The sequence below is a fragment of the Acromyrmex echinatior genome, chromosome 4, assembly GCF_024713525.1.
Source record: "Acromyrmex echinatior isolate Ae372 chromosome 4, ASM2471352v2, whole genome shotgun sequence".
NCBI lineage: Eukaryota > Metazoa > Arthropoda > Insecta > Hymenoptera > Formicidae > Acromyrmex > Acromyrmex echinatior.
In genome coordinates, this window is record NC_141855.1 from 9754759 (window position 1) to 9777957 (window position 23199).

General features: G+C 35.9%; 1 protein-coding gene across 6 annotated transcripts in view; it reads left to right on the top strand.

The window, feature by feature from the left end:
* The window catches only part of kst (spectrin beta chain, non-erythrocytic 5 kst), an 88855-nt gene that overhangs the window by 45254 nt on the left and 20402 nt on the right, over window positions 1–23199 (top strand). For all 6 annotated transcript variants that reach the window (XM_087405184.1, XM_087405186.1, XM_087405185.1 and 3 more), the window contains 2 exons: window positions 4090–4340; window positions 4577–4744. In XM_087405184.1, the coding sequence (XP_087261310.1) occupies window positions 4221–4340; window positions 4577–4744 (288 nt within the window). In that variant the 5' untranslated portion in view covers window positions 4090–4220. The remainder of the gene's footprint in view (window positions 1–4089; window positions 4341–4576; window positions 4745–23199) is intronic.

The following is a 23199-nucleotide window of genomic DNA, read 5'->3' on the forward strand; positions in this document are numbered from 1 at the left end:
ATGCCATATTTTATCATCTAATTTGCTGCAGCAGCCAATCTTTTCTTTCAGTGTGCTCACTTGAATTCACAGATAATTTGGAAATAGGGAGAAAAATCTGGAAATTATATTTTTCGACTCCGAGATTTCTCGTATCAGCTGACACACGGGGTTAAACAGTGCCATCTCGTTTGAGACGGCTATCAATGTACGTACATGTTGTATCTCTCTGCAAACCACGGACTCGTGCGAAATGTATTTAACGCGAGCTGTGGGAGCATATGTATCGCCGTGCGCGTCACGCTTGAGAAATTCACGCTAAGTACGTATGTTACAGTCGCGTTACATGGATCGCCGTTAGAAACACTCAGTGCGTGAGCACCGAATGCCTAAATTAAATTTGTCGAGATGCTACGTTATTGTCCTTCTAAGCTTTTTTTTCATTCGGTTATATTCTCTACTATACAGATATTTTATAACTTCAAAAGTTCCTATATCATAATTTCTTGTCATCGTACTATTAAGATCTTTGATTTAATGTGTATAGCATCGAATATTTTTTATTATACTTTTTTATGCATCTTTAGTAAATCCTCACCGTTGTGTATTCATTACTATCGGTATAGATCGTAAATCCTTGGTGTCATTGACCTATGGTATCATAAATCGTTGATATAATCATAGATATGCTCGATTATTGGTTAGGTGGAATCAGTAAATCATTGCTATTATATTTTAGATCCTTTGGTAGCACAGATAGATCAAGATACCGCTACTTCTATATAGCATAAATCTTCAATGCCATAGATCTTTGCAGCTTATATTCTCGATATTGTAAATCTTTGGCATCAAAAATTTTGTATCGTAAATTTCTTTATCTCTTGAGTACACAATATTTTGCATAAAATCTTACACTGCTGGGAAATCAGGTTCCCATAATTCAATTCTCCAGCTTCCGTTTTCGATCGATCGACATGTATGTCTCCTTCCACGTTAATGTATCGATATGTGAAAGCGTCACTATTGGAGACACGAAAATGTCGCGTTTAATCCACTTTCGAAATGCGCGTCCCACAGGCGGTAGACATGTAAATCGGACTCTGGAAGTGATTTCACATGCAGCCGCCAGACGATGTTACATTTAATAATCTCATGCGCATGTAAACGAATTTTGCTAGCTCATGAAAGCGTATCCTTTAATCTGTATTCGCCGAGGGCACGTCCTTGATCCTTCAAATAAATACATTTCTTCGTCCTCTCCCGCGGGAAGAATCACGTTTTTATTAGATTTTTTATTAGAAAACTTTCTAATACCTTTCTCTAGCAATTGGCATCGTTAATATCAACATGACACATCGTTGAAGTGATCGTTGATTAACATTGACACGGTTGCGAATTGATTCATTATCTATCGATTTAGACCCTCTTCTTTCATATACACAAAGAATTCTTAAAAGGAATCAATTACATAAATTACTGAGAAACAATTATTGTAAATTAACTTATGGCAAAATGCGTAAATTCTATTGTAGTCTTGTTAAAAATAAAATGATACATTAATTAGTAATTCATTATAAAATACAATTTCCGAATACAGGCTTACCAGTAAACTTTTGAGTGCCAATTCTCAATTTTCAGTTCTGAATTTAATTTTAAATAATTCTTGTCGTAATTAGAAATCTATAAAACATAAAATTATGCAGACATGTGTGAGAAACAACTCATTCGACAAACTGACAGCTTGCAAGAACGTTTGGCGGTCTAGCGTTAAATCGCCTTAGTGGAGCTACAAATGCACGCACGTGTACATTCACATTCACATACACGCAGCCGTCATAATTGACACTTCAAAGTTGCGTTTTTTTTTTTTTTAATAGCGTGCGCCTCTTTCTTTCGCGCTCGCCGGGCCAATTTAAACTCGCGCTCACGTTCGTGCTGGCGCGTCCTTTTAGAGGCTCGAAAAAATTTACGACAACGTCTACGCAGCATTAGCCGGAGTGACAATAAGCGAGGACAATAATCCCGCCGAGTCACGAACGCCCAGTAAGAAACGAGTCACCATATCTTGAGTGCACGGTCGTCGTTTGTGCACTTGCTCTTATTATCGGGTTGTCGCGCATGAAATGTGAGTTTCGCGTCCTCAGATAACCTCGAAAGAAATTAAAATACTGTACATATTCTTCCCCTTGTTTAACTTTGCGAAATTCTGCTTTTAATTAAACGAGTCTTATGTAACAAGACCTAATGAAGGCATCTTTTTATCATTTTTTTATTATTTGTGATATTGATTTCATCAAAACAACATGGTCTATAGATCTATATAATGGAGTAAACGGAGTGATGCTTTTAAAATCATCAACTTTGGTTTTTCATTATCTAGTTAACTTGTGGTTAAACTTAACTTGATATTCCATTCAATGAGCTTCATCCATAACAGATAAAGTCCATTGGATGAAACATCAGGTTAGGTCTGATCACAAGACAACTACATAATAAAAAACCGGACCTCATTGATATAAATCTAAATAATTTCGAGCATGAAATCGTCATTAATTCTTTTGAAATGGCAAATTTATTAATTTACTCTCATATTAGTAAACTTTGATACAACGTTAACAACTATCTTCAGAGGTATGATATTTATCGTCGTAAAGAAATTAATTCATGATAGGCAGTCATCTCCGCCCAAATTTATCGTTCGAGAAATGATAATTTTCAATATTTGTGGCTACGCTGTTCTCTCGATCATTTTAATCCACATAATCCTGTAAATTCAGATTAAGGTTGTCGCGAATATTTTCACATGGCCACTTTGAATGTTGACTTCGTATCAGCTTCGATTCGCTGTTTATCTTCTTGCTGCGTAAATACTGCCACTCGTAAAAGTTATCACGACTCGTTAATCTTCACGAGAAGGATGTCTGTTGTTCCTTTCTCTCGCACGAGAAAAGCCATGATGCACTCTCATCCTAAATATCAATATCCACGCCTATGGCACTTCCTACCACTCTATTTTAGGATAGATACGTCGTATCGCATTCTTGCATAGATATGAAAAAGACAATATAACTGGATGTTTCTTTATAGCCTGTATAATTATTTCAAATAGAGAGAAAAAGAAAGGAAGAAAGAGAAAAAAAGGAACTGCTCCAAAAAGTGCTGAATGAGTGCGATTATTAATCAAAATGTATTGAACTATTTATATAGATTAATACGCACGATATAATTTTCTCTTCTGTATTATATTAAATCTAGTTTTATATATATATTCTTTTAGATGTTTGTTATATATACACGTTAATATAGCGAGCATCACAATGTGATCGTGAAATTTGAATCTTATAAGGTCAAATTTTATCGAGAGTTTCGATAATTTCTTATCGACATGGCTATTCAATACATCATGATGAATTGACAGTGTAATATTGCAACGGTCAAATGTTAGAACGATCTACATCAAAATAATGAAAGACCATAAGTTACAGAAGCTATTTATGTACGAGTCATTTTTGCCTCTCGATTTCAATTAATGTATTACGAAACAGCGATTAATAAAATCATATTAGATGCCTATTATTCGAATTGGAATGTCAAATTTATTAATAAAACGATTGTTGCTTTAACTTTTTTAAAATATGAAACATTCGTATTACAAATTGTTAAAATAATATATTTTTTTAAATCTCTTAATTTTTCAATAGTGAGAAAAAAAACATATTGCTTTTTTATTTTTTAATTTATTTTTACATTCTTAATAATAGATTTTTGCTGCTAATTTGTACTAACAGCAAAAATTCTGATTCGAAAAACTTTGATCTTCTGAAATAGTTATTACTCAAGCTATTCTGAAAGGATCCCCTATATATTAATTTTGTTATTCATCGCTAATTTAATTTCAATTCCTATTATGAGTTCTTGGAGGCCTGCATGAGATTTGAAAACACGTGCTTACTAGAAAGGAAATGTCACAGATGCTAATCGCGCACGAGGTTTCATCTGGAGAACATTTATGATTGTGTTTCCTCCACACGTATCCTGTGTTTATGTCACATTTACGCCACGTTTACGCTAACAGAACGAGTTTCCAAAAGCGGACAATTTCTGCTTCAGGGGCGCAGTATGTGCCCGGCGCCGGGCCCAGCGCCGCACCCCAAGAAAGGATCCGTAGTCTCGAACACGCCCCCACATATCCACCACCGAGAGTCGACAGATACAGGGGTGGTGCGCAGATACAGAAGAGAATGACTCAGAGGGAAGACGTTCTCAAGTTCGAGCAGGGCCGCATTAAGGCCCTGCAAGAAGAACGTCTTCACATCCAGAAGAAGACGTTCACGAAATGGATCAATTCGTTTCTTCTGAAGGTAATGCTTTTAATTGTATATTAAATAATTAAAGATTTACATAAAGGAGGTTGCAAAAGATAAGAATTTATATTCATGGAACATTTATATCTGTCTCAAAAATATTCTTGTATTTAACGGTATTTTTCCGTATTAATTAAGCTTGATGTCCGAAGTTGCTTTCGATGAATAATTTTCTATAATTATAATACCTCTTTGTGTGTATCATCCTTTCAAATTGAATTTTGACTTTTTAGGCGCGCATGGAGGTGGACGATCTATTCACCGATCTGGCAGATGGCAAAAAACTACTGAAACTATTGGAGATCATCTCTGGCGAGCGATTGGCCAAACCCAACAACGGGCGCATGCGAGTTCACAAAATCGAGAACGTGAACAAGTCCTTGGCGTTTCTCCATACCAAGGTAATACATATTCCAGAGAGCATGGCTTGTCTTTTTTCTTTCTTCTTCTCTTTCTCCATCTCGCTCTTTCGAGGTCTCGAGTGTGTGTTTCTCCGGACGTTGCTTACTCTTGAAAACCTCTCGAGTGCGAACCATCAACTGCGCGGTTCGACGTGGTTGCACGTGTTCAGCGCGCGAACAACTTTGTTCGGTGAGGAATAAATAAAGGCCTCGAAAAAGCTTCCAAGTCGGGTGCCGGATAAATTAGCGAGGCAACAAACAGGTCCGTTAAATCACGCTCGTAATTTCTCTGTTGAACCATAGATCGCCGAAACGTACATTTCGATGCAAATGTACTAAAGATAAATACACAATATTAAATTAATCCCAGACTTACATGCAATTTAAATGTATATGGTTGTGGAAATAATAGACGCATAAGATATCAGTATTGCGGTATTAAATACCGATGTCGAAGTCGTCGTAGTGATAAGAATAGATTTGCCGATGACTTGCATACATCGTAATCAAGTATCATCGTATTAACGTAAAGAATCATTTGAATGATTAATCTATACAGCATTTCAACCGTTATTTCCTATCAATCTAGTAGCCCACACACCCATCAGTGCGCGCTGTCTATCGATGAAGCCACAGAAATTCTATAGTCTAGATCTGACAGATTAGAGACCCACAGGGAATCGTTGCGGGCGAGTTTCGCGAACAAGGCGGTTGAAGAAATATGATGTGCGACGCGTCGCTTCCGGTAACACGAGGATCGGGGCCACCGCGTGATTCCTGTTAGTCTCTTTGGAACCGACAAGCCTCCGATACAAACGTCGACGCATCACCGCGCCTGGTCAATGCCTTCACCCGCGCTCGTCTTACATTGTGGCTTCGAGTTTTATACTACTCCTCTCTCGTTCGGTTCCGCGGACTCCTTGGCATATACGCACCGCACGTAGTGAAACTATTATGTCATAAGCCACGAAGCATAAGAGGCCATTCACGAGGAGTTTACACTTACCGGGCTTCGTTGCGACGTACTGATGCTCACCGAAGCGCGCGAGCGAGTTCGAAAAAGAATTCCGCGAAGTACGCGGAATTCCGAGGCGCACAACGGCGTATTTGAGTGTTTGTTTTAGATACCGTAGTGTGTAATTAAATTTAGATAAAATTAGATAATACATTTTTAAGAGAAATAAAGCGAGTCCGAGCGTACAATAACGGTACTCGGCTTTAGTTTAGTAGTAACTATTTCTGTGAACTTCAGCCATTTTCATGCAATTCATAAATGAAATTTATGTTGCTAATGTAGAATTAACCGAAATAGATTGCACGATAATAATTCTTGATGTATGTTATAGCAAAATAATTATTAGCTAATTAACAGCTAATTGAACTTATATATATATAATATATATAAAAATTAGATGTGTGTGTGATAAAATATATATATATTGTATATATATATTTTTACCATATAATTTGCTGCAGCAGCAACAGCATATTATATATAGATGCTTTCCTTATACGCATTGATAAAATGATTGGCTTTACCATCTAATTTGCTGCAGCAAACTAGATGGTAAAATATGGCATAACATTTTTAATTGGCTGTAGTAATTTTTGATTGCAGCAGCCAATTTTTGGTTGCGTTAGCTTATCCGCAATGGCAATCAGTATAGAATTTCGATAGGCTAACACAATCAAAAATTGGCTGCTGCAACCAATTAAAAATGCTATGCTATATTTTATCGTCTAATTTGTTGCAGTAGTCAATCTTTTTTTTTTCAGTGTGCATATAAATTGTGAGATTCCAGATACTCCAACGCGTGATATAGCCTTAACGCGTTATGAAAACATATCTCAGCGGCGAAATGCTCGTGATGCTCGACCGTATACTTTTTACAATGCAAGTACATGTTTTATTGGTACCGCGGTAATATGAACGTAATCGTTAGGCATCGTTATGAAGTCGTGCGTTAAATCGTTGTGTTCGTACAACGGCCGTATGCCGATCGCGTGCGATGAAAAACTCATTGTCCTTCATATATAAGATATCGGGCATGTGATATTATTATTTGTTCAAAGAGAAAATTTCATTTTTCGAGAACCTTCAAGATAATTCACGAAAGTGATCAATTTAAAAAGCGTATTTCTTAATGGTAGTTGTATTGAATCGATGTAATTTATTAATTTATCAAACTTCTATTCTATGTGGCCACAATATAAAATAAAACTTTTAGTGAATTAATATTTTTTAAGAATGATACTTAGACTTTTATCAGAAAAATTATTATGCCACGACAATAAAGATTTAATTTAGGCATGCAAGAGTTCTTCATAACGTTACGAGTTAAAAAAAGGCTCCTAGTCAGATTATTTATGTAAACTATTCGCATAATTTCGGTGGGCGGAATGCGACTGCATTTGTGAGCAGTGATCCATGGCGTTTGCTAAATAATGCATGACGTCGTTTACCACCGTGTCTTGACGAAGACCATCATGGTAGGACGAGCGATGCGTGTTTCCGCGGTGCAACTTTTTGCAACTCCGATCGGCAAAACGAACGGTACATCATTGCGCGTGCGATGCAAAAGACGATTTTCACCGGTTTCTCGTTTCCCCCATTTGGAAGAGAACGGAGGAAAAGCCACGTTTGGATATTCGCTTACTTCTACCTTAACGGTCTTAAACGAGTAAGTCTTCTAGCACGAGCACTTCTCTATTCCGGTATAACTGGCAGAAACTGGTATTTTTACAGCCTATTATAACTTTTATACTTATATTTAATTATAGCGAAAACAAGAATCGCTAATAATGTAGCAACAAGTTTTTTTTTTAGTACAAAACTTTCGTATCTTTCGTGCTTCTTCTTTCAGGAAATAAAGGCGGCTATATCAAAATATAAATTATAAATTCAATATAGACAATAAAACTAAATATAAGATTAATTATAACATCCTGTGTTTTGAAATTATTCTTCATTGAGAACACGTTCCAATTATAGTGATTAAATCTTAAATGAAATATTTGTCAAGTTAAAGTAAAACCCATTTTAAAATTAATTGGAATACAAAGCCTCTATTGCTCGTTCATATCTCTAAAGCTTGATTCACCGAAACATTTTAATTGCCGCCAATAACTCAAGAAACTTGGCGTCGAGGCAACCGTTATTCTTCTCAGTTCGGCCTCTGTAAGGCTCCACGAAAGGAAAGGCGTTTACAAAGCCATTAGACGCGAAAGGATTAAATAAAGGCCACACCGACGACCACGCCCGAACGTATGTCAAATTTGGCTCGTGCATTCGAGTGCCGCGTGAATTGATCACGGTCTTTATCGTACAGTTGTCTTCACGGTGACGATCTCACCTCCCACTGCGGACTCTTCGAAAAAGGACACGAGTTATTTCTGGAGGATGATACCGTCCGTTACGAGCAAACATTCCGCATGTTTTAGCAAATCCTTCCTTAGGCTTTCGCCTAAGGACGCTACCGACGATTTGCTTCCGATATTAAGCAGCAAGTTGAACGTAGCAATCGAGCGAAAATTCATATTTCTTTGAACGATAATTCAGATTCACTCAGAAAACAATTATAAGAGGAAAACCATATCAAAATAATTTATTTAGAACATTCAGTATATTAACTTCAAAATATAAAAGTATCGATAGTTCTTTAAATTTAAACAGTTTCTCTTATGACATGTTTACATAGAAAGGAAATTTTCGCGACACGACAAAATCGATAATATAAAACAATCATGTTTTCGCGCATCAAAAGCATGCTGAAAAGTCACGATCTAGCACGAGTTTCTTCCTGCCTATCGCACGGTGTTGTAATAATGATGCTAGTTGGTAGGAACGTAAGACAACGATTTAAATAATGAGCTCTCATTATGGCAGAATTAGCCGCATCGTGCCCGTAATACTTGCATAAATTTTCCTTCAGGTGGAAGGAATTCCTAAGAATTCGTATTATACCAACATAAAATCAATATGATTCTTTTTAAATCAATATTTTTATGTAAGAGTGAAGAAACGAGTAAGTTTCAAATATAATAAAAAATACAGCTATGTAATTCATATATTCAGCTTACTATTGTAATATAAAACGTATATTAGATCAAGGAGTGCAAAATTATTGAGAGAATACTCGATTGATGTCTGATAGACACTATATGATATTTAACATTATTTATCATATTGCAAAGTATAGAATTGTCTTGCCGAAAGAATGAGTATCCAGAACACAATGAAGAGAATGCAGAGGTTTAGAATTCTTGAAACTTGCCAGAAATGCGGCGTCTCGCCCAGAGGCTCTTCTCAGGCACCCACAAGAATCCAACCCCGAAGTAATTAGGAAGGTATCCATTGAACGTTCTGAGAAGAAGCGATCTCTCTTGCGTGAAGCTGTCGGTGCGCGTTGCACGCACATCTAGGAAATCTGTGCGAAGAAGTGGAAAGAACAGAGATGAAATAGAGACAGAAAAAAGAAGAGAAGAAAAAGAAGAAAGAGAAGGCAGATCGAACTCCTTCCGATTTCCTGCTCCTTTTCGGCTAATTTTCGGCGATCCTTAAGTCAAAAAGCAGAACAAGAAGATACAAGTAAGTACGACGAGGAAGACTGAGTCCGATAAAAGCCGAGGAGGAAGAACGGGAAAGAGCGCGGGGTAGTCGATGGAAGATGAGGGAGGAAGAAGGACGAGAGGTGGAGGTCAGCGACCGGCAGGCAAAACTTGCTAGACCGTCGCGAAGCCTTGCAGATGTGAAATGAAACCAAACAGTTCCGTCATAGACAGAAGAACGTAATAAGAGGGAGTACGTAAAAATACCTATTTAGATAAAGAATACGAAGTTGTGAAAAAAAAAGAGCGAAGCAATATAGCTAGAGAGTGAATCGTGATTTTGATAACAATTTCTTCCACCGTTTGTTCGTTATTAAAATGATTGACTCTATTGTATGAATTGATAATAATTAGTATGTTTTGTTATATTTTTATTAATGTGCGTCGAAATATTCGTGAAGATTGTACCCTCGATTTAGGATTTCTAATTTGCTGTGGTTCTCGATTGTCTGATTTAAGTTTCAAACACGTTGCCATAGACCGCAATTTCTTGCTGCCCCTCAGGCATCATTCCCCTAATGCTATTCTCTCCATTTCGTTGTATTCTTATACCTGCAGACACGTCGACCTATGCTGATCTTCGCGTGTTAGACAATAGCATTTAGAACTGTTTAGAGCTCGACCTCGTCTGAACTACGTCCGTTACGTCTTCACCTTGACAGGATGTCTCCATCGCAGTCGAAAGCTAGTTGTCAAAGACAAACACAATAAACCGGCAAGAAATGATTTTATTGTGGCTTATCTGATTCGGTACAGCGATTATAACTAATTAGTTTAATTATTACATAAATCTCTCGTTATAATATTTCATAATATAGAATAGAATTGTTATTTCACAAGTTGAAAAAAATAGTTCTTAATTTATCTTCTATTTCGTATTGTTTATTATTATTAATTAAAAATCTTTCTTATGGAATATTAATTTTTATCTTACTTCATATTTTATCATTAAGAATCGATTAGCAAGATTAATCGCTAAAGATTTTTCAATAAATTTCAAACTCTTGCGTATTTGTTGCACGAAGCATAAATGTACCATGATTTTTATCAAAATAAGAATTATGTGTAAAATAATTTTAATATAAAAATTATACGGAATTACACGATTGATCGACACATTGATGTAGGATGTCCATTGTAACCCGAGGCGTCATCCCATAAAAATTCACCGAGGAAGTTGTTAAACGCAAAATTTTCAGTATTCGAGAAATCGATCGATCCTTGCGTGTTAGATAATCGCGCTTGAAAAAGAACCGGTCGACCTTTTCCAAAGAATCTTCTCTAAAGTCTTGATTGTGATGGATATTATGAAGAACATACACATTAATAATGACACGTAGTCGATCACTAAGAAATAATTCCTACTAAGAAGAAGGTTTGATTGATCACTACATGTATCAATCGGTCATTCTCGTGAAGTGCACCCGATGTAATTTGTTATTAATGGTAATACGACGATCATTTAACATTTTGTGATCTAGATGGTAGTTACAAAAATTTTCAGCTCGAAGAGAAATATCTGCATATAAATAACTCTAATAACTTTTCAGCTTATTGAAATAAATATTTTTAATCTCTATGAGAAATATAGTATAGAGAAGTATAGTAATTTTAATTCTTTTCATTTTGTTAAAATATAAACTGCTACGAAAGATATAGTATGATGTAGAAGTATTAGTTTGAAAAAGTTAGATAAAACAAATTACAGATAGTGAACATTGCAAAAAACAGGTGAAAGTATGGCGCGTATAAGTAAACGAGTTCTTAGAAAATTATTCTGATAAGAAATCAGAATGACTTGCAAAACTGAGATGATTGCGTTGAAAAATATGAATTAAAAAATGGATGTTGCCGATAATAATTCTACGCTACTTCTACCACAACGATAATAAGAGAAAATTGTTATTTGTCTTATCGTCTTATCGAATAAAAAATGCGTATACGTATTTAACAGTCCGTAAATAAAGTTATCTATGCGCGAAACGTGACAGTCGATAAGAGAAACGCAAAATAGAGCAAATCGCGACGCGATTTCAGTTTCTGATACAAAAATACGGTTCATAAAATGAAAATTTAGAAATATTGGATAATTTCAATTAATTTCAAATAATTATATTTATTTTAATTTAAAAAATTTACTGCGACAATATATAATTCAAACATTTGCGTTAAAAATTTAAGAAAATTAATTTAAATTTAATTACTTTAAAATATATTAATTTGTCGAAGTTCAAGAAAAATTTATTAGATTACTATATAAAATTCCTCAGCTGTAGTTATTTCTAAAAGTTTTTCTTTTTATCAAATCAAAATTCGAAGAAGTAAGATTGATTATCTCATAGCATACGTTACAGTTTATATAGTTTTTCGCAACAATCAGTCTAGTTGGGACAGAAGAACAAATTGAAACGCGAACCAATCGCATAGCGGTGAGCAATTGATAGTCAATTATTGCAAATAAGTGTTATCGTCGATCAGCGCGCCATGTGCCCGAAGAAGATTTCGATAGCTAGCCTTCTGCCCTTTTATCCAGTAAATTGCGCGTTTGGCGCGAACCCAATCTCGTCTCGTATCCTCTTCTTACGTATCCTCTACGTTGTTCCCACAGAATCGAATCACGCAAATTAAGAGCGCCGTTTCAAAGTATCATCCAAAACCGGTGATTACGTTAATCTTTCGTGATGGTCAGCATGGAGTATCCACGACAGACATTTGATTTTCGTTACGCGATCACATGCGTTCGATCACTGCGAAATGAGAAACGCTGGATGTACACAAAATTAAAAGAATCAGATCCAGATCGAATTCTTTTTTATAAATGTAATTACACGGAAAAACTGATTTTGAAATATTTAAAAATTTAGCTAGATATAGATTTGAAAATAATTTTGTTAGACCATTAAAATAATTATGTAGGAAATTCAAGCATGCAAAATGCTAAAAACAGTGCTATAAAAAAATTATTATATTCCAGATTGAGCGTTCTATATAATTATTTTAATAATCCAACGAAATTATTTTCACATCTGTGTATCTTAGCTACGATCTTTCCGTGTAGATATTATAATGTTATTATTCTCTGAGCATACCATAATCAAAACGATTATCGACTTCCGATAGCAATGATTCACAAGAATCACCGCGAAAACGGAAGCAATGAATCGTGCAAAATCATTTTTGCCGCTATTTATGCTATGAAGCTTTGATGAAACAGATTTAAACGGAAACTTATGAATATCATACTCCCCGAAATAACGCGTTCAAATAACGCCGCCGCATTATGATAATAAATATTCGGCGATGTATCACTCCTGCATCGTAAATCTTCAAAATAAATAAATCGTAAATCTTCAAAATAAATAAATAGAATTCGCTTTTCTCGGCAATGTGTTCTGTCTTTAAATAATAAGATGCTAAATATCGCTGCAAGTAAAAATATAAATTAACGCAATCCTTTTTTGGACTTTGCATTTGTCAAATCATATAAAATATTAATAGAGAGTATTATAAGACAGTATTCTAGAACGGCTGTTAACTTCATACTTGATAATAGCTAATTGACTTCGGAAACACTAAATCACTCCGAACGATTAAATTAGCTGATTGTTATTTTCGAAACAATGTGGATAATAATTAACTGAATGTGCCGGAGAGCAAAATATAAGACAGATAAATTCATTATCTCTGCCGATTACGTCGCTTCTTTATTTGATCTTATATTACACTCTAGCATATTCTAGAATTATCTATGTTATTGAGAATAAAAAACATGATTAGAAAGATTACGAAGAGATCGAAGACATGAGTTGAAAAAGAGGTACACGAATCGCTGGAGTGACGTGTAATCGAAATTTCCAGGATCCTGAGATGCGTTTGGCCGCCGGCGATATCGATCCCTCTTTGAGAGATGTTCGACGATCGATATCATAAATTTGCATATGTTTCGCTTCCTTTTTCTCATGTACGATGCTGCACACGGGCTTCCCACGTTTCTCTTTTAAGCACGTCGTCGCAGAGAAAGACTTTCTACGTGTCCTCGTTCGAAATTATTCGACGGCATCGATTGCGTCCGCCCGCAGTTTCCCCGATTTTACGATTCCAACACCATTATAAGTTCTTTCTCTCTTCCTCTCTTTCTGTTCCTCTCCCTTTTATAGAAACTGCATCCGTTTCTCGTGAATCTTTACGAGACGAGCAACGGGCCCCGTAAGGATGTGATACGGCCGTAAAAGCCGAGGGACGTCTCTTCTAACGGGCTCCACCTTGACCACCCCTCTGCCCGCAGCATCCCCGCGGCTGCATCATCATCCTTCGCCCGTCTCAGGCGGACACGTTGCTCAACCTTGTACTCCATAACCATTCACGGAAAACGCAAAAGTCGACGGCGTACACGTGCACGCTCTGAGACTTGAATGACATCCAAACTCACTGGCGGAGTATGCTAACGCGAGACATCCGTCGTCAAGGATGTCTCGCAGCCAGCCGGCGGATGTAGTTCTTTCGCAGTTATTCAATTTGGGAGAAGAAACGTGCTGTTGACTATCCTTGATAGAAGTTACAAGAGTATTTTTACTACATGTTATATATTAGGTGTTGGAATTAATTCGTAGCGTTTTTAATGAAAGAATGTTATTTATTTCACATGAGCATTAAAAAATACATTAATGAAAGTACTTCCCATCACTTGTAAAACGCTACGAATTAATTCCAACACCTAATATCTTATCTTCAGAAAAGCAAAGCTCTTATAATTATTAAATATGACTACTTGAAGCTCTGTTTAAGAACATTCTTGATTACATACTTGACTTTTTATTACAACTTGATTTTTATTAAAATTTTTATATGATCTTTCTGTCGTAACATACAATCGGTGTAATTCATCATCCGCAATCTGGAAATTTTTTGACACAAGAAAATTTCTTAAATTTCACTTTTATTTTTATTCAAATTTTAATTTTTGTTAAATAATATTTGAATTAAAAAACTATCTGATAAAGTAATGTAATGAATTAATGAAAAGTATAATCCTGAATTTTTCCATAGTTTTTGAAAACCTATAACAATAAATTTGAGCTAGACAAAAAAGACTTAGAAACAGAAGCAAATTCTGTTACAAATAAATACATCTCAATTTTGGAGAAAACGGAAAGCGATGATAACAGATGTAATAATAATTAACATAAGTAAATTTTTTAACTGAATTGATTCTGAAGGAACAACTCAATTATTCCACTTATTTAAGTGATAGAATTTTCAACATATTAACATCTTTATAATATGATGTCTGATTGTAGCAAATTATTAAAATTGCTTGTCAATTTAATTCGCGATTACCTACTAGAGTAGTTTAATTGCGTTTATAGTCTGGAAAAATAATTCAACGTGCAGTTCAAATTGTTAGACTACAATATAATATATATATATATATGCAAGTACATATATTGTATACGTGTATAGTAATTCAAAATTGAATTATTTAAGGAATAAAAATTCACCGTTATAGGCATTTTAATTTATAGTATTGATTGTGTCACATATACGGTCTAAAATAAAGATTCTTAATATTGTTTAAGATAGATATCAATCAGTAGATTTAGAATCATGTCACTTTTCTCTCCACAAGTCGAGGTGATTACGGCGATCACGAGATTCCTCCAGCAAGACGCGCTGTGGTAATAGAACGAAAGAAAGCGACGTAATCGGCTTTTTTATTACCTCGGATTTTATTATAACATAAATCTAATACGCAGCACATCGAAGTCGCGGCGATCCTCAGAAATCTCGTTCCGAGAGCTTCATTAACCCACTTAGACGAAGCAACCGAGGGTTTCGCAGGATTAATTTCGCGCGTTTTCTCAAAACGATGATGAAATACACCGAGAATCTCATGGCTGAATGTCGCCGTAAGTTAGGGAGCCGGATTACCTTTTCCAGATGTCATTCCTGCGTGTCTACGATCGACATTCCGTAGCCCTGCCAAGAATGCGCGGTCAGCTGCCATAGGAAAACCGCTACACGGCCCCCGACTCGTCCCGACCGACCAGACTTTCCCGGCAGTACTCTTGGGAATAGAAGTAATCTTCTAATCCCAAATTTGTTATCTTTTTTTAAAGTTATCCTTAAGAAAAAGATGTTTCAATATAATGATTAATTACTCAAACACGAAGTCGACTATAAGTTGATCGAACGTCAGCTAATAGTCGACTAATACTTGACGAATGTCTTAAAAAAAGTCAACTAACAGTCAACATTCTAATGTCGACTTACTCTATGTCTGGGAACAGTAAACTATATACCGACTGGAAAAAAGTTGACTATAAGCCAATAAACAGTTACTCGTGTTGTTTGGGTATTCGATAACTGATGATATTTCATCAGTAGTCTTATCTTAAAAGAGAAGGCTCGGAAAGGTACAATTAGGCTATTAGTTAGGCTTTAAATCTCTTCACTTTTTATGTAAGCGAAACCTTCAGAGATTAGCAGACCTCGATTTCCATTTACTACCTAGAAAATTGGCGAAAATCACCACTTTTCTCGTAAAAGGAGATAAAAGATGGCTTAATTGAAGCCATCCATTCAAAGAAATAAAGCTATTTTTTGGAATGGCTTTAAAAAAATATAAATTACACGGAAAGAGAATGAGACAGGAATCTATTGGCGAAGGATTGCGAATTTGCTGCTGTGTCGAATGAAAATCGAGTCAAATTAACCACGTCATCTTACGAACGTTGCGTTGCATTTTCACGATGCAGTTACTGTCTTCGAGAAGCAAGCATGGTCGAGCGGGTACCTTGCAATGCACCGATCCAGTGAATGTCCGTACGTAGGAGTCACATTCCACGGTAAATGCATTAGAATTGCTATCCCCATTCCACCGACGTTACGGACCTCGCAACTGACCGCATTACCGCAACCCCTCGCGAAATTAATTCCCGCAAATGTTTCTATTAACTCGTATGGAGTTGCGTTGCGCGGATGCATTCCTCGACACGGACGACGCCGACAAATATCCATAGCTATTTCTTCCGTGAGTAACTGTGAATCGAGAGACACGCGGAAAGGTTTTTCCGTTCCGCTTCGCTTCGAACAGAAAGTCACGTTCGACTTGAAGTGTTGAAGATTCATACGATAAGGTTTATACGATAAGACTGTAATTTTCGTGGACATTGTTATTGGATATTTTAATTTCAAAATAATAAATATTTAAAGAAACGGGCTAATGAGAGTGAAGCGGAAAACAAATTTATTGGGTGATACAGCAAACCGATAACTTACTACGCGAATTCAATTGTAATTAAGAAGATTTGATGGTAGTTTAACAAATCGCTAATGTTATTCAGCTGTCAACTTTGCTACTTTAACATAGAAAATTGATTGTATATTACGACTATAGATTTGCTGAATCAGTGAAGTTTTCAGCTGTTTTTTTTTTTCCATAAAGTGTTGCGCACATTTTTATGTGATTTATTTGGACATTTCGACTCACGTACGAGTCATGTTCAAAAATCCATAAATTACATAGACTTGAGATGAATCCTTGGCAAGACAACTTTTCCAGAGTTCTCATCACGAGTTGTTATTGCACATGGTTGATAATTCCAGTGGAAGTTACAACGAGCGAGATTGATCTTCGCTATTTCCTACTGGTAAAGTTATAAAAATTAAAAATTGACAATGAGATCATAAGTAGTCATTTTATAAAAGACAAATCTGATAACAGTAACCCCAAGGCTCCAAGAACGAGAAACTTATAAAGATAAAATACATTTTCCGCAATACATTTTAATTTCACATTAATTCGAAATTTTACGAAGTATATAGAGCGGAAAAAAAATTCAAAATTTGAAATATATATTTAGTTATAAACATAAATTCTTTCTAAAGTTTCTCATATCTAAATATCACAATTCTGATAGATTAAAATCTGTTATTCCCTGTTTCTATTACCTGTGCTTTTTTTAACTTTTCTTAACCTTCCTATGTACAACTTTAGGACCACCATGCACTTCGCAGCGCTGGACCATGTAACGACCTGGCGCTTTCCGCTTGTGCAAAACGCCCAGCTCGCAGCATTATGCAATTATCAATTGAAACGATTGTATTTCATCGCGGCGACGGCGGGGTCGAGGCTCAAAAATTTAATCTACTCGATCGGGCACGCTTCAACACAATACCTCAATTAAGGGAGCCATACGAGAGGCGCTAGGGGCGCTTTAAAACTGCGTGCAAATTGCAGTTGAACCCCATGTGCAACGTGCGAAAAACGATCATCGCCGTTGTCACCATCGCGTCGCGTCGAGGAGAACAGACCCCCCGAACACGATCGGCCAGTTGAGTTATTTAACGCCGTTGCCCGTTATCGACGGCGTATGTCTCCCTGCACGAGTTTTAACCGTACCCCGCATTTTAGCCGACGACGCATAACAGTATCGCGTTCTCCGGCGTTTTGCTATGCAACCACGGCGCTCATTCATTATTCATGCGCCGCTGAAACTCGACTTACAACGTGAGTGCACGCGGCACGGCGTGGCGAAAATTCGAAGGTTCGGGATACCGCCCGTCTTAGTGCCCCGCTTTAATACTTGTCCCCTCGTTGACTAACGGATTGTGTTTACGTCATTGCAAAGAAATAAAAATGCCGCGGGAGAGATTCATCGAAAAATATCGATCTTCTACGCTATATAGTGATTTAAAAACTAGAAAGATATTAATTGTGCTATATCGAGACACAATGTTGCAAAATGTTTGTCTATAAAATATGTTAGCAATTTCAATGAATCTTCAATTGTATAAATTAACATAAGAACGATAAATGCTGCAAAGTTATATTTGTAATGACGAATGCATCGAAAATAAATTGCAACCTTCGTTGTAAAACGGGAGTCAATTATTTCATCAAAGGCAGTTTTCTTAACGTGTCGTTTAGCGACTTGTCACGACTGTGCTATATTTATCTTATTCGTTTCTTCTTAGATTTCTCGGACCTCGTGGAGACGTGGATTTAAAAATACCTCACAGTTAATTTCGCGAATCGCCGTTCGTTGAATTACTTCGTCGTGTATGGTGAATGTTAGAGAACAGTTAAATGCATACGATGGTTTTTGCTTATATATGTGAGTGTAGATTTTATTTTAGATTTAATTTATTCATTCGTTTCATATCATTCGACGTGAATACTCTATATCGTTTAATATAAAGTATATTAAGATGAAAACGTAACTGTTTGTTACGGTTTGTTCGTTCTTACCGTGATATTTTTAAATAATTGTTATATACTATTATTTATATTTATGCAAATATATGCGATACGATAAATATTCTATTTACACGATGCAATGTGGAACACATTCAAATACAGTATTTTTGCAAATAACTTCGCAAACATTAACATTTAAATATATATTATATTTTATTTTACATATTATTGTTTATAATAACATAGTGATTTTTATGCAAAAACCACTATTTATCACATTTATCACAATTATCACATTAATGTTATATTACTTTTAGTATTTACATTACTTTATATTACTTAATATAGTTGATGACACCATAATTTATATTACATTAATCATTGAGTGTGAAACTATAATACTGATAATGTTATATCACTTTTAGTTTGTGTAAACTAGGAATTTAAGTCTATCGTGGGTTCCACATATTTTCATCCAGATTTGTTTTTATATGCATTTTACAAAAAGGCATTTTGTAAGAAATTGCGTTTTATAAGAATTTCTCATGTAAAATTCAACACAGTCTACCGCATTTTATTCGTGAATCGCGTCATCTCAAGCCATTCTACGCAGATTTCCATCGCTCGGTTGCGCTTCGCTTTGAGTTGCGCATTTTAGCTCGCGATGCACCGTTGAACACCGGTATCGCTCACGCCGTATCGCGTATCGTTGACATCGCATTAGAATTCTAAAGTTAATGACGAGGAGAAGGGAAGAGAGGCACGATCAGCTGATCGGGCTACCGATCGTTGTACCGGTCGGCGGTATCGGCGCGTATGTCGCACATCGTTAGCTGGAGCGTCGCACTATCATTATCGAGTGGATACCGCTCGTAGATGTATTATCCGCTCGCTGTTATTACGGACAAGGTGCATAATGCGCGCGGTAGCTGCAAATTGCATGGTGACAGCGACGGGAATACGCTTGCCCCCGTGTTCTCGTCACGCGGTTTAGCCTAAGTAGATCATTAGTCGTGCGTCCTGTCCCGTTATCACATGCGATGCGATGAATCACGCCGGAAGGGATCAACTTTTTAAGTACAATAAATCGGTTGCGACATTCCGCGCGCGCCTGCTCAACCTGATGTACCTTGTTCGCTATTTGTCTCGTCGAGAGGACTGTCTTCCGATGAAGGAAGTACATGTGAATGCATCTTTGAGAAGCCGCAGGGTATATTCATCATAAGTAACAGTAATCGTTAAGAATAAGACAACATTTATTGTATAAGAGTGTTCTTTCTTCATCTTGATAACGTGGAATCGAGCATCAATTAATAAAAAAAAAATGAATAAAATTTGACTTGAGAACAAAACATAATTTTTACTATTATATATATTAAAACTTAATGATAAGGAGGTATAAGTTTATTAATATTTTTTTATCATTAATATAATTACATAAAATATAAATATTAGAAAGATTTGATCTTGAAGCAACATAAGTGACAAGTGTGACGTAAAAAATGCAAATGATAATCTTTCTTAAATTCTGCAATAATATGCAATAACGCCTTGCTCAAATAAAACATACCTGGGATTGAAATGTTCATCGACAATCTAATTAAACTAATTGAATCGACCTTTTATTTTCTTACCTATACGTGGATATAATGTACTCAACGGATTAAGTCCACCACACATTTCACAGCTTGAGCTACAAGAAAATTGAGTTAAATGATAATAAGTTCGAAGTGGTAACCGCCCTGTTCGGACATCTGGCAATCGGTTGCCGCAAAATAAGCTGAGATGAGCACGTGGCTGGAAGCCTGCGGGAGATGAGGAAGTCCGGTCTGGTCGGCCAAGATGACGTTGAGATCCAGCAGCACTCGGCGGTCTCGACCAGACTCGACTCGTTAACTTCGTCCACGAAGACGTTGCCGGCGACGGCCGTGTAACGGTGACGTTATGCGTTCTCTTTGTTTTGGATTCTGCATGCTGTCAGTCGCCGCGCGGCTGACAAACGCCATAATTTCTATTTCCCAGCGGCCTTGATAGAACCCCCGGCACAAGTGATCGGACTGCATTCCAGCAGCAGCAGCCGCCGTGCGCGGGAAACGTCTATCGACGGCATGCGCCGCGATTAACTATAATAGCATAGCGAGAAGCGCGAGCAAGACTGTCGATCCCGTCGATACATACCTACTTCAAGACTGATACCGTCAAGCGAGCGAAATTACAGTCGAGAACCGAGTTACACTATAAGTTGACTATTATAGAAATTTAATACTAGAAGTGATTGCTTATTTTCAATATTAAAAGCACTAAATATACTCAAAATAAGAAATTTCCAGTATTAAATTGGATTTCTGTAAGAACGACTTATCTCTTTCAGTGGTTAAACTTGTTCCAGAAAAAATCCGAGCAGCTCCTGTAACAGAAAATATTTTTTATTAAGTTACCTTAATGCGTGTTCTAATTGTAAAAGCTTTACATTTATGTATGGTACATCATTATTATATTTATAATTATTATGTATAGTGTATATATAGAACAAATTTATTTCTTCTTTATTATGATAAAGAATTCATTAAATATCTTTTTTTTTTAAGTTTCTTAAATTTTGACTTTATGTATATCACCTAATTAAACTTCGTTTCGAAGATGTTGCCAAAGCGATATTTACAATATAATACGATTTATTGAAAAACACAATCTGCTTAAAAGAAATATTGCCTTCTACTTCAAGCGGATTCTGATGACATCACGATATCCAGTTGCTATAAAAAAGCGATACTTTTCAAGGAGGAAACATTTACAAGAATAATCTGTGATCTTCGCATATATTTCCCATGCATATACAGACCTAATACTTACAATTATATCATCAAAGTTTACGTCCGCGAGCGTTATAAAACGACCATTAAAAATACATTGAATATCATCGCAGAATTATTAGTGATCAGCAAACAAATAACAGCACATCGGACGTCCAATGATCTAACGCTCTACTTTCACCATCGACAAGAGATTATCAATAACGGCGCGGCACTCGTGATTGTCGTTGTTGCCAATTGGAAGTAACAAATGCTGCATTATCAATAAGACCCTATTATGCTCAAGTGAACCGTAATGCAGTGACACATAGCAATCGGTTGTCACTGGCTGTAGTATGTGCGAGAATAATTTTACTGACTAAGAGATTCACGAGCGGAATAATCAAGTCATTAATTATCATCTGTAGAGCCAGTGTCTTCAGTCTCTTTCCAGTGTCAAGATTAAATTCAAATATATCTCTGTATAATAATTTACAACTTGTTTTTCATCTAAAATTTCTATATTGCTATATTCGATCAAATTGTATGTCTAAGATGAATTTTACCGAGCACAACTGTTATTAAAATACTATATATTAAAAAACTAAAGACATAATTGTTCTGCCTAATTCGCTTTGAAGACTTAACATAACGGTCAACTTTATTATTTTGTATAATTACGAGATGCGAAGTCGTAAAGTACGAAAGCAGGCCGAGCGGAGAAAAGAGACTAAAAAAATTTCTCCGCTCGTTCCGCATGCTCTTCGATCACGCGGAATAAAATGCAATTATTAAATCGCATCAGTTGTAATTCATTATACGGCACGGTCACATAATTACTTCCGCCGAGTCGACGCTCTCAACGGGATTTTACGCGCTTCGAAATTAATGGTCCGAAATAAATTTCATAACCGTTGCACGTCCATGGCTTAAATAAAATTAACAGGAATTTCATGAGAGACTAGTATTAAGTACCAATGTTTGTATTCGTTTCTCTTGGACCACGTGCAATGACAATCAATTACCAAACACATCACCGTTAAGATTTACACCTCTCACATAATTATATATTTTGACATTTTGATTTGAGATTTTGATTCCATCGTTCATTTGTAGATATTGTCCTAAAATTAATAAACAGTAACTTTTGATTTTATTTTTGCAGCGTATAAAATATAAAGAAAGTGTATCAATGAAAGTTCAAAAAAAAAAAAACAGCTGCATATGTTTAATTAGTTTAATTAGCTATAAACAAGGCGAGATAAAAGCATCTATCGATTTTCTCAATAATTTTATACGATCATTACAATGTATAGCGCTTTATTATTCTAGATTACTTAGAATTGCGATTAAGTCACATTTTCTATTTTTATGAATTACTCATCCGTTATTAAAACTTATCATTTACGCAATCTGCGTCGAATGCTGTATCGCGATCGTGCAATAGATCGGAATGCGAATAAATAATCATGCGAACGGCACGTAAACGTCGAATAAATTATACGGGCGCATTATTCGCTCGTTGATCGATGAGTTTCGCGAAAGAACTTACGAGATCTTACTGCACAGCGTAGCACATTGAAATGACGAAGTCTTAAGTAATGAAACATGAAACTATGTTAGTATAAGATGTCATAAGAGACAAGTTTCGCGAAGAAAGAAAAAAATTCAGTTAAGAAATTCTGCCGGAGTTTTGCATCTACGACAGAAGTGATATATGAAACAATTTTTTTTATTTCTGGAAAAAGCATCAGTATTAGTTAGATAATATTAATTATATGCTGATGTTCATTTAACATGATCAAGATAATTATCGTAAACGTTGAGGTATTTTTTAATGTTAAAATGTTTTTGCA